The following is a 19,973-nucleotide window of genomic DNA, read 5'->3' on the forward strand; positions in this document are numbered from 1 at the left end:
AGCCCAAGATGCAGCGTCGGGCCCAAGTGTTTGTTGCATGGGGCCCTTCAGCAGGGGCGTTTGATTTTGACAAGGTGAAGAACCTACCTTCAACCATGTTGGCTGTTGAGCGGCAGGACACTGGCAAAGGAGGCTGCAGCATGCAGGTTCACTTCAAATGTCTTGTCTGAAAATGTTGGAGAATATATCGATCACAATCCATGCCAATATAAATTTCAAACAGTTCATGCTATACAACAGCTCCTTTACATACATACACACTGATTAAGTATCAAATTCTCTGACTTGCTACCAATTTCTAGGAGGATTAATACAATGGAACAACTCTCAAATGGGTGCCGTGGTTGATTGTCAAGTCCTACAACGCCCAGTTTCTTAAACAAAAAAAGAGGTTAAAAATTAGCTATTGGAGAAGTCTCACATCGCTTAGAGTGGTAAAGCAAGAGGGAAACCAAAGCTATATATTGGACCTCTTAACGTTTGGTGTCTCCCTCTCTTTGAGATCACAGAGCTTTGACCTATTGTTTCTTCTTAGCTCCCTCGGACTTTCCAACAAGTGGGTATCAGAGCCGTGGTTCGGTTTGGTGAGAGAGCGGGAGGGGATCCTGGTATTGGATCAACTATAGGATGCGAGAACTCACACTTGGGGTGGGGAATGTTGGATTTCAAGTGTGAGTAGTCAAGTCTCACATCAACTATCTATGAGAAGAATGTTGAATTTATAAGAGAGATGACTCATTAACCTAATTCCTTAAGGTTTTGTTGGCTGGAGATATGGTGTCTTCCTCTCTTTGAAATCATGGAGCATTGACCCATTGTTTCTTCCGAGCTCTCCCGAACTTTCCAACATAGTTGAGTCCAACATTTATTGTATATAAATGTTAGTAGTATCTAATCTCTTCAACACATTAGTCATTTTAACTTTTTAATAATTTTTATTTTAAATATAAATGACTAAATGCTGTATAAAATAATGTTTTAAAAATCAGACCGAAAGTCGAACTAATATAACCTCTAAATTATGGCTTCAACCGGTTGTACCGATATACAACTATATATTTGGTGCTAATAAGTTCTAAAATATATATTTTGTCTTAATAAAAGACACAAAATTCGAGTCTTAGACCTCTTAAATAGGTGATCAAATGTTCGATTTTTAACTCTCGTGTATAGAAAAAATTCGGTTATAGAGAAAAAATTTCACCTTTTATGCCCCGCAGATTCTCCAACAAAGATAATAGAAATACAATTAAGTCCAAAATTCTTGTATCATATTATTTTATCATAAGATACTTTTTAATAAAAGGATATATTTTGGGTAAGAAATCAAAATAAAAGTATATGCTTGGTACTCTCTTTATTTTGTTACAAAGAGAAAATATATCATCAATCGTTAGTTGGTTCAGTGATGATTGACGCTGAACTTGGTAGGAAGGACCACGGTTCGATCCCTCACAACTACGATTGAGAGGGGGCTGAAACCACTTGATCTAAAAACTGATCCCTGAACTAGATTAAACCGATGGTAAAAAAAAAAAAAAATATCAAACTAAAAATTGAAATGTTTATTAGTGAAAATGTGAAACCTACTCCAAATCCAAATCCACGCAGTGTACACATAAGTGGAGTGAGAGTAGAGGCATAGCAACGTCATTATATTCCAAAAGCTAGCTATCTTCCAACAATTTCCTCTCAAACTTCTCTCTTCCCACCTCACTCTCACCCTTTGCATGCACTCCATTTCCCTTAATATAAGCAATACCCCCAACTCCAATTATTGTCCTTATTATCACTAATTTCCTCTATATACATACATCCATCTTCAATATATAGCTATAACACACTTCAAAAGCAAAATCCAAAGATCTCTCTAGCTTTTTCATCCTCCATCCATGGCACCCTCACACATGCAAAACTACTACTACAACACCACCGACGACGAAAACGACGTTGTTAACTACTACAACAATGTCGTGTACGAGGACGAAAGCGAGGACGAGTATCAGGAAGACGAAAAAGAAGAAATTGAGGCCAAAACCAAAACCAGAACCAAAAACAACGACATTGTTTTCAATGGTTCATCTTCATCACGTTGTTCATCATTTTCATTGAGTAGGGTAATACTTGACCCGAGAGGAAAATGGATTGAAGAATGGAACCGGATATTTCTATTGGTATGTGCAATGGGTTTATTTGTGGATCCATTATTTTTCTACACGTTGTCTATAAGTGACACGTGTATGTGTCTGTTTATTGACGGTTGGTTACTAGTTACCGTCACCGTTATCCGTTGCATGACGGACGCGTTACATCTATGGAATATTTGGTTACAGTTGTATATTGAGAAACGCTCCTCTTTTGGATTTGTTCATCGTACTACTCGTCCTCGTACTTCTTCTACACATGTTTTTCCTTACTTCAAATCTAATAAGGGGTTTTTCTTTGATATCTTTGTCATCCTCCCTCTTCCTCAGGTAATTATTTATTTATTACATCATAATATGAATATAAATTTGTACTTCCTTCACTTTAAAATGAATATCGTTTAAGATTTTTGCTTGCAGATTACAAAATGCAATTATGTAATAAGAAAATATGATTTTTCTTTGTCACATAGTTTATTGACTAGAAATTTCATCCTTGAATAAATGGGTGTCTCAGGGGCGGAGCCAATTTTTTTAGAATTTTAGGAGTTATTTTAGGACAAAATTAAAATTTTTAAGAATTAATTTAGGACAAAACTGAGATATTTTATTCAAAACTAAATTTTTTTAGTGCAAAACTGAGATTTTGCCTATACTTTAAAAGATTTCTGGTTCTGCCACTGGGGTGTCTGAGGTTCAAATTTTGTTCCTTACTAACTGAGCTAAGCTGATTCGATCACAAACATATTTTTTTTTCAGTTTGTTTTCTTTTTGAAAATGTTCCGCTCAAATAGTACTTTGTCATGTTGCATAATTCTGAGCTGGCAAATAAAGGAGACGACAAGCATGAAAACGTCTTGTTTTTATACATGCAGATTGTGGTGCTAACCTTACCTGCATCACACACACCGTGACACACATAACTTCATGAATCATATGATCATGCATACCTTTTATGTGCTTTGGATCTAATATATGTATTTTGGGTATATTATAGTGAATACTTGTTGTGATGGAGTATAGCTTAATGATGATTAAGAATTTACAGACTTGTGAAAATATATTATTGACCACTAAATCACTATAATACATTGCGGCCATTAGTGTGTGCATTTCATATGATAAAAAAATAAATTTGCCCATAAATATAGTCAGTTTTTAAATTACTAGATACATAATTACTATTATTTTTATAAAAATGCTTTTAATTAATTTTTTTTTATACAAAATAGAAAAATTTAATATACAACATAATTTTCTTAACATATGTGAAATTATTAAAATGTCACTGTTTTGTAGATTGTGTTATGGGTGACAATTCCGTCTATGTTAAAAGAAGGATCAATTACGCGGGTGATGACTGTATTGTTGACGATGTTCCTCTTTCAATACCTTCCTAAAATTTTTCACTCTGTCAACTTTGTGCGTCGCAAACTCGCAGCTGGTTACATTTTTGGAACAATTTGGTGGGGATTCGCTCTCAACATGATCGCTTATTTTGTTGCTTCCCATGTAAGTCTCTATAATACTCTGTTCTTTCTTTAATATAAATCCCCATTGCAAATTTGACATATATTATTTAAAAAGTTGTTAGTGTAATTAATGTAACTATTTTGTAATTCAGTTAGTTTTAGTTTTAATAGTGAGATCGTATAACCTCCTAACGGACTTCAATATGTGAGGATCCAAATTCGTAGACTACAAAATGTGTAGTCGAAAAAAAAAAGTGCTATGCTTTACTTGTTGGTAAACATGAGTCTAAAATAGGAACAAATTCTATCATGTCCAATTTTGATCATGCTACATTTGTTAATAAAAAATATTAAATATTAATTTTTTAAAACATTCACTAATATTTATGTAATTAATATTAAGTTTTTGTTATAATTATAATGTTTTCCAAACTTAGACAACAAGATATATAACATACTTCACCTATGGTTGCTTCTTCTAAAAAAAACATAGTTAACTATGCAATTTTGTGTATATATGGTAAAACAGGCAGCAGGGGCATGTTGGTATTTATTGGGACTTCAAAGGGGAATGAAGTGTTTAGGAGAGCAATGTGAGACAACAACAGGTTGTGGTTTAAGAACAATGTGTTGCAAAGAACCAATATATTATGGAAGCTATAGCATGATGAAGAAATTAGAGAAAACAAGGTTGATATGGGCACATAACAAAGATGCAAGGTTTACATGTTTAGATACTGCTGATAACTATGAATATGGAGTTTATGAATGGAGTGTTCAACTTTTAACAAATAATAGTCGATTGGAAAAGATACTCCTCCCTATCTTTTGGGGCTTAATGACTCTTAGGTAATTTTTCATAACATACACTTCATGTTTTTTTTTTTTTGAATCAATACTCTTAGGTAATTTTGCAGCATATTTTTTGTCTAGTAGCTAGTGACTAAACTTACTTGTGTGGAAAAATGTGGAATTCATGATTCGAACACATGTCCCTCCTCCAATAATATCCCTAGTAGTTACCAACTGAGTTACCTTAACGGAACTGTTTCAAATTTTTATATTACGATAAAATATGGATAAATATTAGAGCCATTTTTTTTCTTCCCTAAATAGTCCAATTGCAATGACTAGAATTTCGGCCCTTTTAAGTTATTGATGCTTCACAATTTGGTTGAAGTTACTTTTATTTTTTGGTCAAGTAGCCTAGTTGCTAGAATTTCATCTTTTAAGGCGAATAAGTGGGAGTACCGGGTTCGAACCCTAGTCCCTATAATAATTTGCAATGTCCTTATTAATTGAGCTACGTACGAGGACAACTTGGTTGAAGTTATTGATGCTTCATATGCACTATATCTAATTATCACAATTTTGTTGTTGACATGATCAGCACTTTTGGGAACCTCCAGAGCACAACAGAAAGGATGGAAACCGTTTTCAATATTATTGTGTTGACCAGTGGCCTCCTTCTAGTCACTATGCTAATCGGAAACATCAAGGTATGTACATAATAGAATACACTCAATTTGGGGTCACATATATAACAAAAATATTTCAACACTTTTTTACTTGTGTAAATATACACACCATTTTGTTTTGGAAGATTAGTTCTATTTTGGTGACATAAATTGCTTTTTTTAGCCCTTCAATTCTTAAGAAAAAAAGACTTTTGATAATTCAAAATTCTGCCAGAAGTTAAAGTCTTTCTTTTTTTCTTTCATTTTTTTAATAATTTTTTAAGTCAGAGATCAAATTCAAGTACTTCCGAGTTTCGATAGATTCAAACAAAAATAAGTAATTTATTATTTAATTTTTATATGGTGAATGTTAGGTATTTTTACATGCTACAACATCCAAGAAACGAGAGATGAAATTGAAGATGAAGAACATTGAATGGTGGATGAACAAAAGACGCTTACCACAAGGACTCCGACAACGTGTTCGTAACTACGAGAGACAATGTTGGGCTGCGATGCGCGGGGTTGATGAATGCCAATTGATCAAAAACCTCCCCGAGGGTTTGAGAAGGGACATCAAATACCATCTTTGTTTGGGTTTGGTGAGACAGGTAATGTTACCAAATTTTGATTACCTCTTTTTGCTTATGATTTTAGATTAAAGGTGGCAATGATCACTTTCACATGAGGGGAAAAAGACTTGAATGTTAATGCTTCAATATTTTGTTTTAGGTGCCATTATTTCAGCATATGGATGAATTGGTGCTAGAGAACATTTGTGACCGTGTCAAGTCCCTTGTATTCACAAAGGGAGAAACAGTAAGTTCTAAATTCAATTTGCCACGGTAACCGTCTAATCTAGATCGAAAGGTCAAGATTCAAGCTCACCATTTTTAGATTATTAAATAAAATTTAAAATCATTTTTTTCTGGATCATTTGATCATGATCGGATGGTTACCGACTCCCTAAATGTGCGACTGCATGAAAACAACGACTACAATGGATCTAATTTGATCATTCTAATGCTAATAGCATATATATATATATATATATTGCATATACTACTATGTATTAATGCATTAACCAATATCTCACGGTCAACAAATCATAATCATCGTATTATTAAAAAAATTTAACCTGTATTATAATAATTTCTAAAATTACACATACTAATTGGTTATAATTGGTTAACATTGTAATTTTTTTACACCTACATTGCATCAAAAATTAAACTAGAAACATGGATTATGTATGGTTAATTATGTTATACATACAGCTAACAAGAGAAGGAGATCCAGTTCAAAGAATGCTATTTGTAGTAAGGGGTCATCTTCAAAGTACCCAAGTCCTAAGAGATGGAGTAAAAAGTTGTTGCATGTTAGGGCCAGGAAACTTTAGTGGTGATGAGCTTCTATCATGGTGTTTAAGAAGGCCATTTATACCGCGCCTTCCGACATCATCATCAACCTTGGTCACACTTGAAACAACAGAGGTATTTGGACTTGAAGCTGAGGATGTCAAATATGTGACACAACATTTTAGGTATATAGTACTTCTTTTAATCATGTTATTGGCGTGAAAAAATAAAAAAAAAATTAATCACAAAATTATCAAATATCAATTATTATTTTTTATATAATTTGTGATAAATGGCTCATGGTTTCTTATGGCAAACCATATTTTAGGTACACATTTACAAAGGAAAATGTTAGGAGAAGTGTTAGATATTACTCACCTGGTTGGAGAACTTGGGCTGCTGTGGCAATTCAGTTGGCTTGGAGAAGATACAGACATAGATTGACTTTGACTTCGTTATCTTTTATTAGGCCTCGTAGACCTTTATCAAGGTCTACATCTATGGAAGAGGATAGACTTCGTCTGTATACAGCTTTGTTAACCTCACCAAAGCCTAATCAAGATGATTTTGACTCTTCATAATATCATGTTTGTGGAAATGATTAATGTATAGTAGTGATGTATATGTAGAGTTTTGGTACAATGGTTATTTTTATTTACTCTTTACATTATTGTACTTTTGAACTTTATTTTAACCATGAGCTGACACATTAAGTGTTTATATGACACTCAACATATGCAATCAGATTTGTGGTACGTGATATGGGTTCAATTGAAGTATTGAATTTTTTTCGTGTTTGACATCCAAAGTCAAATTCCTAATCTTCTTTCCCATTCTAAACAAATCCGCAATCTTCTTCCCAGCCCATTCCAAACAAAACTATATTATTCTACCTCATTCATACCAATCAAATTGAGAGGGGAACACAAGGGGTTATTAGAATTTAAGAGGCCTATATAGTTATACCAACCACAAAAACTAGCTTAAGAGTTGAGGTTTGTACTACACTTATAAAAACTATTTATGCCATATTTCTAGCCAATGTGGGACTTCTAACACACCCCTCACGTCCAGGACTGAGCAAGCTGGAACGTGGAATCAACAACAACGGGTGGCCCGAATTCAGGAGGTCTTCACAACAAACAACAAATGAATCTAGGATAAGCTCTGATACCATATTAGAATTTGATAGGCCTTTACTCAACCACAAAAACTAGCTTGAGAGTTGAGGTTTGCACTGCACTTATAAAAGCTATCTATGTCATATCTCTAGGCAATATGAGACTTCTAACAGAGATTATAGTGTTCAGGTTGATTGTAATATAAGTACAACATTACTATTGAAAAAAAAAATCAACGAAATTATATTGGAGAAGTCTCGCATTGCTTAGAGAAGTGAAGGGTGTGGAGGAGCTCAATGCTATATATAGAGACTTCGAGTTCCTTTTTTCAACGCACCAGTCAGTAGCACTATAAACTTATATCTGACTTAGTTTAAATATTTGCTTTGGAGAGTGTGAGTATATTGGGGGCCGTGGGATGGTTGGGAGGGTAGTCCATGCGCTGTAACAATTTTCTCTATGCCTATGCATGTTATTTTTCCCAACAACTGATATATCAGAGCTTTTAGTTTTTATTCTGGGAGAGGGAGTTCTTTATTCGCTATAAAGTTTATACTAAAGAAAATTGATGAAAGAATCACGTTTGCCTTGAGGAACCATGACGATACTACTTTGAGCATTTGGAGATTAAAGAATATTAGTATATTACTATGTTTAAGCACTCTTGTTAGGTTGCATGAACTGAGACATTAATTACCTATATGGCAATCCACATACACTTGAGGCGTTGTTTCAAATGGTCAAAGTTTAATATTATAAACACTCTTGGATTGATTTATTTTTGAACTTATGCGAAACAACTTATGTAAATAAATAAGCTTTTATATATTATTATAAGTTTTTCAAGGTATTTTATGAGAAAATAGCTTATAAAGATACAATTTGTTAGTGAAAACTAATGAATTAACATAAAAATTTATTTATTTGCAGCATAAGCTATTTTCATAAGCTCAAAAATAAGTCAAATTCAACGGGATTAATAAAAAAAATTCCACTCTCAAATTTCATTTTAAAAAAATATGGCACTCCAAAAAAATTCCACTCTCAAATTTCATTTTTAAAAAATATGGCACTCCACATATGCAATCAAATTTCTAACACACTATATGAACCAAATTAAAGATTGAATTATTTAGGTCTTTCTCATCTAAAGCCAAATTCCTAATCTTCCTCTCCGTTCCAACCAAATCCCCAATCTTCCTCATCCCAAACAAAACTTTACTCCATCTCCATATATATATATATATATATATATATATATATATATATATATATATATATATATATATATATATATATATATATATATATATATATATATATATATATATATATATATTCCTTTTAAAATGTGGTTTTAGATTACTACACACATGTTATCGTACGATTTTGATCGTTAATGTCTTTAATTATCTATTATAAAAAATTATGAAAATATTATATTTTAAAAATACTCGTCGAGACAAATTCAACAATATCTTATACACTAATATTTATTTTTATATATTAATAAAAATTATGGTCAAAGCAAATAATGTGAATATATAGTGCATAATTGTCAAAAGTGACACTCAAAAAGAAAATAATGAACTAGTAAAAAATGTATCATAAAAATGTTAACAGAGAAAAAGAATGTATTATTTCTTAATTAAATTAAACTTATACATAATTCAAATATTACATACGAAATAGATTTGTCTTAAACCTTCCTTGAATTTTGCAACACAAGGGGAGATCAGGACAACATAATATTGGAGGAGCATGCCTATCCTCATTTACACTCTTAATCGACTGTGCACTTTCTATCGGTTGTCTGCTACCAATCTCTTGTGTGTTATGCACCTCTTGTGCATAGGATAACTGAATACTCACAATAGCAACCAGTAGCATCACCAACTTCACCACCATCTTCAATGACATCTTCATCATATGCAAACTTACTTCTAAAGAATACTCAAGTGTTTAGTTTCTTGAGATGTATGTTAAGAAAATGTACTTATTTATATGCATAATGAAAACATTAAAAAAAATAATATAATTGGATTTATAAGATAATGTCTAAATAAAAAATTATTTGTCTTTTTTATCATATTTATAAGTGATTATTTTATTCATTAATATTTGACCATTTTTTTGACCAATTATTATTATTTTCTTTCTTTTTCTTTTGCAAAGGAATTTCTATTTTAAAAAAGAAACTTTTGACCAATTATTCATTTGAATTTCCACCTAACAAAATTTCTTTCATACATATGTAAAAAATTAATAATTTATTGTACAAAAAAATGGAGTTTATTATAAATTTAAATTATTGAAATGATATCTATTAAAATTATAATTATAATTTAATTCAAAATACTATTTTATATATATATATATATATATATATATATATATTTTACTTCACCACAAGTATCCGAGCCACAACCCACTGTACAACCTAATATGATTTGGAGGTCAGTTCTGACATCAAGTAGTTTCATCGTCCTCTCGACCGCAGTTTCGGGGATCGAACCGTGGTCCTCCCTATTATGTTCAGCGTCAATTACCATTAAACCAACTAACAATTGGTGTCCTTATATAATATTAATAAGTTGTATGATATTACCTTTTTTTTGGGCTCTGCCCTCTTTTTGTAAAAAAAAAAAAAAATACCTATTTTTAAAAAAAAGTTGTAAGATATGAAAAGCTATCAAAATATTTTAGAAAGTCAATCAATATCTGCATAATTATGTTTGGTCAAAAAAAATAATAGCAAAATTATTGCAAGTTTTTTAAAGCAAAAAAAAAAAAAAAAAAAACACGAAAGTACCTATATTGGGGCAAAAATCTGACCTAGGAAATCAACATAAAAGTGTTGATCAACTCAAATATAATACAGACAAAAAAATAACACAAATGAAATATCTATAATCAATCCTAACAAACGAGCACCTTTCATAATTATTGTAATTAAAACAATATGATTAAACAAATGAAATATATACATCATATATTACTATTATTTTTATTATTATTATTATTATCAATTTTTAATCTAAAATTTACTAACAATAATTTTTTTTTCCTAGAAAACTATAATATATTAATCCCTCCATTTCAAATTACTTGTCATTTTTAAAAAAATACGATAAATTAAGAAAGTGTATTTTTGCACCTTATCTTACTATTATATTCTTATTTTAATTCACCAATTTTTTTTTGTGATAACAGTCAATTATATGATGTTTTTAGTAGTAATTTAGGGTAGTTTTAATAGCATTTGAAGCTCAAAAGCAATTAAATATCGGGAAAACTGAAGTTAATTGGCCGATAAGCAAGAAAAGTGGAAAAAACAGCAAAAAGGGCAAAAACGTAATAAACAGCGCAATCCATCGTACCTACGATGAGATCCAGCGTGACGCGATGAGAAGACAGTTTAAATTGAAGAAAATTTGCAACAAATCCTTCCCACCTTACCACGATGACTTGTAATGCACGATGAAATACGGTTAAAGAAAATAGAAAATCTAGAGAAGATCTCCCATCGTACCACGATATGATCCATCGTGGCCACGATGGGTGCGATGGACACGGAGAAAAAGCTCAAACCCAGCTGAAGAACTTTAAATAGAGTCTTCCTCCTTCACTATTATTCATTCAGAAATATTGGAGCATATTCAATATTCACTCTAGAGTTAGGAGAACTCTAAGGAGGTGGCAAAGAGGGTCAATGAACTCCAAGACCAATAAGGTTCTTTTCTTTATTGTCTTTGTAATTTATTTTTTCTAGGTTAGGTGGAGTCGATGAACTCCCTTACGAATGCTTGGCTTTGTATAATTTGGGTTTAAATTCAATTGTTCCTATTGAAACTCTTTTATTGTCCGGTTTTTATTCTTTATTTTAATACCGATCACATTAGAAAAAACTCTAAGGAAATTAGTGGATATCAGATAGGAAACGAAGCTAATTATCCAGATCAAAGGACGGTACGCTAGAGCTTATATGAGACCATTAAATTCAGTATCTGCGGTTTTAGTGTAGGACTAAAGCTAAGTTAAGAACGATAAATTCTACCTGAAGTTAGAGTTTAGACTAGTTTAGGCACACGTGACAGCTTGTGACATCATTGAGCCTTAAGGGTAAGGATACCTAAGTTTAAACAAAAAAATGGAACCGACTGGGGCGAAGATACATATAAGCAGAGTAAAGACAACCTAAACTAGGCTCTAACCAGTTTGTAATAGAAATATGCAAAGAGTGCTTCTGAACCTATTTTATAAGACTAATCCTAATAGAGGGGAACAAGGGAAATTAACCACCAAGCAGGAGTAAGGGAGGGATTCAAAAACACTTAACCACCCCGTGTGGACACACACGCACCACTTTACTTTTATCTGTCATTTACTTTCCTGCCATTTATTTTTATCAGCACAACTATCTCTAAACAACAAAGCGAATACAAAACTATCTAAATTCCTAAGCGAAACTAGTAATTTTGGCACAATCTCTGTGGAGAACGATAACTTATCACTTTATTAATTGGTTGCGATTCTGTGGACTTGCCTCTTTCCAGTAAATTTAATATATATAAAACAAACTTTAGTTTTCCAAATATATATTAAATCTTTTACGGTTTCAACAACTACTCCTAAATATTTGGAATTTCCATATAGATATAATAGACAAAATATAACCTTAATTTATCAAAACGACAAGTAATTTGAAACAATTTTTTCTTTCTTTCTAAAATGACAAGTAATTTGAAATGGATTACTCCATCCGTTCCTTTTTATAACATTTGACCATCGTTCGCACTATTCATATAACCTATTTTGACCATATTTTTTTATTGATATATAAAAAAACAAATGTTATAGCATATAATATTGTTCAATTTGTCTCGATGATTATTCTCTAAATATAAAATTACAATTTTTTATAATATATAATTAAAGATATTAGTGATTTAAGTTGTGCATTGACATGTGTGCCAACGACAAGTAAAAAGGAACGGAAGGAGTAATAAACATAGATATAACACCCCATATATTGATTTATCTAGAATATCGGTAGAAGCATACATAACTGAATTGGAAAACATTAATTTTCATTACATAAAGATCAAATACATGAATAGGATTACAATCATCCACTAAATGCATACATTGAGCTAACTACTGAACATAAAGTAACTGAATCTTATGCAATGATAAGATTAACATGTTGTCAGCTCCATATCGTAATCCACCTATCCGAATCTTCATGCTTTCTGACCACGATATCTCGATCAACCTGCTTATCTAAAAAAATTTGATAACCGTGGGGTGAGATTACTAAGCCTCTGTGGATTCCGACTAATGGTGACTACACCCGAGAAACTGATGAACTAATAGTTTCTTGATCCTGATTGTCAGTCTCTAACATAATATCATAACACTATTTCATAAACATAATAATATAAAGGTGTATCACATATTAATTATCTTGTTCGTTTTAACTTTCGAAGGACACTCTGAGGTGAGCCGGTCTCAGAGGCCTGACATATCGGTCTTGGATGATTATACGCATCGACACGACATGAAGCTCACAATCGTAACATGATTGAATTCCTCGAATCCCATAATGTGGTACATAAGTTATGAAACCAGTACCACAACGACCGTATTATTATTATTATTATTATTATTATTATTATTATTATAATTTTGAATCTAAAATTTACTACCAATAATATTTCTTTTTTCCTAGAAAACTATAATATATTAAATGTTACTCCATCCGTTCATTTTTACTTGTCATTTGACCATCGTTCGCACTATTCATATAGGTCAAATGTTTGGAAGCTGAATATTTTTGTAAAAGTTGTTTGGCAATTTATTTTCAAAGTTGAATATTTCTTTTAAAAGTTGTTTGACAATTTATTTTGAAGTATTTATTTTTTACCCTAAAAATTGTGTTTGATCTGCCAAAAAATAAAGAACTGGACAACATAACTTTAGCTGTACTATGTTTAATGTCAAAACTATTCCTGGGACTGAATAAACCGGGTGCCAAGGAACTGGACAAAAACTAAAATTCTTGTCCTCCAGTGAATCACATGTCAACTTTTTATCCTATGCACAAGTTGTTTATCAAAATAATATTTTGTCCATTAAACATCTTACAAGATAAAATTTGATCAACATTTTAAACTTTGTCATGTGTTGTTTTGTTTTGTACTCTCGTGTATTATTCTGTTCAGTACTTATATTTTGCAGATCAAACATATGTAGTATAATGTTCACCTTGCCTTAAAAAAAATGATAAACTAGTAAAAAGATGTATCATAAGATGTTAACAACAATAGAGAAAATGATGTATTATTTCTTAATTAAATTAAACTTATACATAATTCAAATATTACATATGCAATAGATTTGTCTTAAACCTACACTGATTTAGGGCAACAAAAGGGGAATTTTTTTTCGAAGATGATGGCAACACCATGGGAATCCGGGGCAACACCAGCGATCCTCATGTGCACTCTTAATCGATTGTGCATTTTCTATCACTTGTCCACTACCAATCTCTTGTGCATATCCTGGCTAAATACTCACAATAACAACCAGTAACACCACCAACTTCACCACCATCTTCAACGACAACTTCATCATATGCAAATTTAATTTCCAAAGAATACTCGAGTGTTTAGATTCTTGAGGTGTATGTTAAAAAAATGTAATTTTTATAAGAGAAATCCATTTTTTAGATTCATTGCAAATTTGATGTATTTGATTTATATTTTAGCCCAGATACATTAATTATTGAATGAATCTAAAAAGTCAACTATCTTTTATAAAAAGGACCGAAGGGAGTATTACTTATATGCATAATGAAAATATTAAAAAAATAATATAATTGGATTTATAAATTAATGTCTAAATCAAGAAATTATTTGTCTTTTTGACCATATTTATAAGTGATTATTTTATTCATTTTTTTCTGACCATTTTTTGACCAATTATTATTATTATTATTTTATTTTTTAGCAAAGGAAATTCAATATTTAAAAGAGAAATTTGACGGATTATTCCTTTGAATTTCCACCTAATTAACAAAATTTCTTTCATACACCTGTCAACAAATATTAATTTCTTAAGTCACTATGGTTAGTTTAGTGGTAAGAGATTTATGTAGTATGTTAGAGGACTTAAGTTCGATCCTCAGTTCTGTTGTAAACAAAAAAAAATATTAATTATATAATTAGGTTAGATCTTTAGCTCCATTGTAAACCAAAAAAATTAAAATATAATTCAATTCAAAATACTCTTATATTTTTATTGATTGTGGTTAATCATTAATGCGTATGTGAGTATTCACTTAAGAATTTCTCATTAATAAGTTGTAACATATTAGCCCGTTTGGATTTGCTTATTTTTGAACTTATGCAAAACAGCTTATGTAAATTAATAATTTTTTATGTATTATTATAAGTTTGTCAAGGTAATTTATGATAAAATAGTTTATAAAAATATAATTTTCACTAGTGGAAACTTGTAAAATAACATAAAACCTAATTTATATTGCATAAGTTGTTTGCATAAGCTCAAAAATAAGTTAATCCAAACGAGCCCTAAAAGATATCAAATATTTTACAAAGTTCAATCAATATCTGCATAATTATATTTGGTAAAAAAAAGTCTAAATAATTATTGTAAGATTTTTTTAAGCAAATTAAAAAAATTAGATAAAATAAAAAATAAAAAAAGTACAAATATTGAGGGCAAAAAGCTAACCCAGAAAATTCACACAAAAATGCAAATCAACCCAAACAGATAATATTTACAAAAAAAGTAACATAAACGAAACTAACTCTAATCAATCCTAACAAACGAGCATCCATCATAATTATTGTAAGTTTTTTTTTTATATATAAGCAATGAGCCTCTAGACATCAGGAAATAAAATAGACATTCTATTTATATCGGCACCCCTAAAATTGAAAATATACACATTAATTAACTTGGTTCATTTTATAACTCACGAACACTTCAAGGTGAGCAAGTTTCGAAGGCCAGACTGTAATCCCTAATATTAAATATAGATCAGAGTACCACCTCAGCTCAAAATTTAAATAAACTGATTCTCAGTAGTAATGGAGAATCCTTCCTCGCAAAGTTAGTTTCATCGCCAAAGGCTAGATAAAGTTGTGGTTTAGAATTAACCACGTCATGATCAATTCTTCTAAAGTATTAGTCTACTTGTACCACCCATTCCATGGAACTATGTAGTTAGTAACTAAGTATTATGTATACCTCTTCCCATTGTACTTTCTTTAACCTGTTTTGTATTGTTAAACAATGCTAAAAATCATGGGCAATAGTCGTGAATTATACTAGTATGAATCGGGGATCATTAGGACCTTAAAAATGTAGTTTTTTCCTCACTTATATGCGGTATCAATCGATTAATTATATCAGAAACAGTTTGTCAATCAATTGACCTACTGTATAATTTTGCCAAAAAAAAAAAAAAATTCAGCATTAGAAGGTCGGTAAATCGATTGGTCTGTGCATGGATCGATTGATGCTGCAAAAAATGAGTTTTTACCTGAAAATTAAGTTTTCGAACCAAAGTTTAATATCCCCTATTCATCCTCAATTTAATAGCCCGAACAAGTTTCCGAACCACAGTCCATAGCCATCATCAAACATGTTTTTAGCATAAGTCTAAACATTTGGATAATGGAAAAATAGCTAATAACAGCATACAATTTCATGAATTTCTAGTTAGCCTTTCTTGATAAGCGTTTATCTTTCTTCTTTTGTTATTTCGACATAACGGTTTATCTCCTTTAGCCATAGTTGCCCATGCTTTCTTAACCACCTCAGGCCAGTTCACATCTGGATCAACATGTTCAAGTTGAGTTTCAGGAACCTCTTGTTGACTCATGTCTTCTGCAATACAGTCGGTACCTCAATGTTTAAAGCATCATCAAACGAATCTTGACACGATACTCATACGATATCGGTACGGTGGCACTGGAAAATTTTCAAAATTCTCGATATGATACGGCTGAGATACATATTTAAAATTTAAATTTAAAATTAAATATATAAATGCACAATATATAAACATAATTAAAATCGATAAAGATAAAAAATTAACATTCAAATCCTTTATATATTAAAATAGAATACAGTGCTAACAACAATTAGCGCCTAAACGTTTTCAACATATCCCGCCCAAATTCCCTCCACACATCCTTGATATTCTCAATTTTCACTAATTAATAGTATAATAATAATAATAATAATAATAATAATAATAATAATAATAATAATAATAATAATAATAATAACTACTCTGCCCAAATTCCCTTCACACATCCTTGATATTCTCAATTTTCACTAATTAATAGTATAATAATAATAATAATAATAATAATAATAATAATAATAATAATAACTACTCTGTCAAAATAATAACTACTATTCAGTTTTCATTCACCTTCATCGTAAAAAAACTTCCTCTCTTCCCAAGATACTACATTATTATTACTTTGTAATTATATTTCATCATAAATGGTGACGTTTCTTCTTCTTGAGAACCCTTTTTTCCCTCTCCTCCATTTTGCAAACAAACAACTCTGCTTTTTTTCCTCCATTTTTGTTCTACATCATCATACATGGGATTTTTTTGGACATTTTTTACATTATCATATACATGTGTAGCAAGTTGAAATTTTATTCGCTATTAGAATCCACTATTTATTTTTGAAAGAATTCTTTATGGATGGGTTGAATTTTTTGGGGGTCTTTCTTTTTTGACAGCGCTATGTCTCTCCATTTTCTATTTTTATCTCTTCCACATGAATTTCTTCTCTCTATTTTTATTCTTCAAATTTCTTTTTCTTTCATTCATGTTGCCTGGTATAACAAGTCTATACGCATAACCAATGTGACTGTATTTTGAGATGGAAATGGTGCAAGCAATTTATAATGGTAATTGGTATGTTGATGCTTAGATAATGGTAATTGGTATGTTGATGCATCATTTTCATTTATGCACTATGATAAATATTTAATTGTATTATACATTTTTGTTTTGAGTGTGGTTCTTTTTTGTACATCTATTTTATTGTATTGAAGATAGAGTTTAATTGTTGTGCACTGTCGGTGTAAATCTTTTTTACACATACATTCAATAATGCATTGCCACATCATTTAATGAATGTGACACATCATGTGTTTTTAATGACCATACATGATGTGTCGGTATATTATTGGACGCATGTGCAAAATAACTTTACACTGACAGTGCATATAAATTAAATTCTTGAAGATAAAGTTCATGTGTACCGTCGGGTAAAATAATTAATTAAACTCACATTATTGGATGCATGTGTAAAATAATTAATTAAACTCGCATTATTGGATGCATGTGTAAAATAACTTTACATCGACGGTGTACAATAATTAAACTCGCATTATTGGATGATGCATGTGTAAAATAACTTTACACCGACGCTGTAAAATAATTAATTAAACTCACATTATTGGATGATACATGTGTAAAATAACTTTACACCGACGGTGTAAAATAATTAATTAAACTCACATTATTGTATGATGCATGTGTAATAACTTTATACCGACGGTGTAAAATAATTAATGCATGTGTAAAATAACTTTACACCGACGGTGTAAATATTAAACTCACATTATTGGATGATGCATGTGTAAAATAACTTTACACCGACAGTGTAAAATAATTAATGCATGTGTAAAATAACTTTACGCTGACGGTGTAAAATAATTAATGCATGTGTAAAATAACTTTACACCGACGGTGTAAAATAATTAATTAAACTCACATTATTGGATGATGCATGTGTAAAATAACTTTACACCGACGGTGTAAAATAATTAATGCATGTGTAAAATAACTTTACACTGACGGTGTAAAATAATTAATGCATGTGTAAAATAACTTTACACCGACGGTGTAAAATAATTAATTAAACTCACATTATTGGATGATGCATGTGTAAAATAACTTTACACCGACAGTGTAAAATAATTAATGCATGTGTAAATAACTTTACACCGACGGTGTAAAATAATTAATGCATGTGTAAAATAACTTTACACCGACGGTGTAAAATAATTAATTAAACTCACATTATTGGATGATGCGTGTAAAATAACTTTACACCGACGGTGTAAAATAATTAATTAAACTCACATTATTGGATGATGCATGTGTAAAATAACTTTACACCGACGGTGTAAAATAATTAATGCATATGTAAATAACTTTACACCGATGGTGTAAAATAATTAATGCATGTGTAAAAATAACTTTACACCGACGGTGTAAAATAATTAATTAAACTCACATTATTGGATGATGCATGTGTAAAATAACTTTACACCGACGGTGTAAAATAATTAATGCATATGTAAATAACTTTACGCCGACGGTGTAAAATAATTAATGCATGTGTAAAAATAACTTTACACCGACGGTGTAAAATAATTAATTAAACTCACATTATTGGATGATGCATGTGTAAAATAACTTTACACCGACGGTGTAAAATAATTAATTAAACTCAAATTATTGGACGATGCATGTGTAAAATAACTTTACACCGATAGTGTAAAATAATTAATGCATGTGTAAATAACTTTACACCGCCGGTGTAAAATAATTAAGGCATGTGTAAAATAACTTTACACCGACGGTGTAAAATAATTAATTAAACTCACATTATTGGATGATGCATGTGTAAAATAACTTTACACCAACAGTATAAAATAATTAATTAAACTCACATTATTGGATGAGAAATTTAATGGGATGAGAAACAATGTATGTATTCGTAGATTAGCTTTATACTTTGTGGTCTGATTTGTATTTGTAGAATGATGCAGGAAAATTGGCTGTTAAAATATTACATGGATTATGGAATCTTGCATTTTTTTTTGTTATTTGATTGATGTGCGGTTTCAAAGGTATATGAATTAAAATTGAAGTGGTTTGGTAGCTGCTTATATATATATATATATATATATATATATATATATATATATATATATATATATATATATATATATATATATATATATATATATGTAGTATATACTGTATATAGATTATTTTTCATATTAGTACTCTTCATGAATATTGAATTAGATCGATAATAACTAAAATCTAATTTCTATGAAAATAAAAAATTGTTTATTGCTTACTTTTGATAGTTGCATGGGCCAAATTTGATCGATAATAACAAAAACTTACCGTAGTATTTGAGTTTTAGTTGGTATCATGTCTTTGAAATTCTAAAGGAATATTCATGATGTTCTTGCAGCGACGTGTATTCTTCTTTTTCTGTTTTAGACAATTTTTTGATAATTTTCTCTCTTATACTTACATTATATTCTTATTTTCTCT

General features: G+C 30.5%; 1 protein-coding gene across 1 annotated transcript; it reads left to right on the forward strand.

The window, feature by feature from the left end:
- Positions 1-1,788: 1,788 nt before the first annotated feature.
- Positions 1,789-7,128, forward strand: LOC123895235 (cyclic nucleotide-gated ion channel 4-like). Its single transcript, XM_045945470.1, has 8 exons — positions 1,789-2,474; positions 3,444-3,656; positions 4,146-4,465; positions 5,007-5,115; positions 5,448-5,684; positions 5,806-5,892; positions 6,351-6,616; positions 6,760-7,128. Exons 1-8 carry the CDS (start codon positions 1,893-1,895, stop codon positions 7,010-7,012), a joined length of 2,067 nt encoding a protein of 688 aa, XP_045801426.1. The 5' UTR covers positions 1,789-1,892; the 3' UTR covers positions 7,013-7,128.
- Positions 7,129-19,973: the final 12,845 nt, after the last annotated feature.

The sequence above is a fragment of the Trifolium pratense genome, linkage group LG7 (assembly GCF_020283565.1).
Source record: "Trifolium pratense cultivar HEN17-A07 linkage group LG7, ARS_RC_1.1, whole genome shotgun sequence".
Taxonomy (NCBI): domain Eukaryota; kingdom Viridiplantae; phylum Streptophyta; class Magnoliopsida; order Fabales; family Fabaceae; genus Trifolium; species Trifolium pratense.

Bases quoted from the DNA above. Each gene is read 5' to 3' on its own strand.
- LOC123895235 (XM_045945470.1), top strand. From the start codon at position 1,893: ATGGCACCCTCACACATGCAAAACTACTACTACAACACCACCGACGAC. The intron at 5,116-5,447 runs GTATGTACATAA...GGTGAATGTTAG, and splicing joins TGCTAATCGGAAACATCAAG to GTATTTTTACATGCTACAAC. The intron at 5,685-5,805 runs GTAATGTTACCA...ATTTTGTTTTAG, and splicing joins GTTTGGGTTTGGTGAGACAG to GTGCCATTATTTCAGCATAT.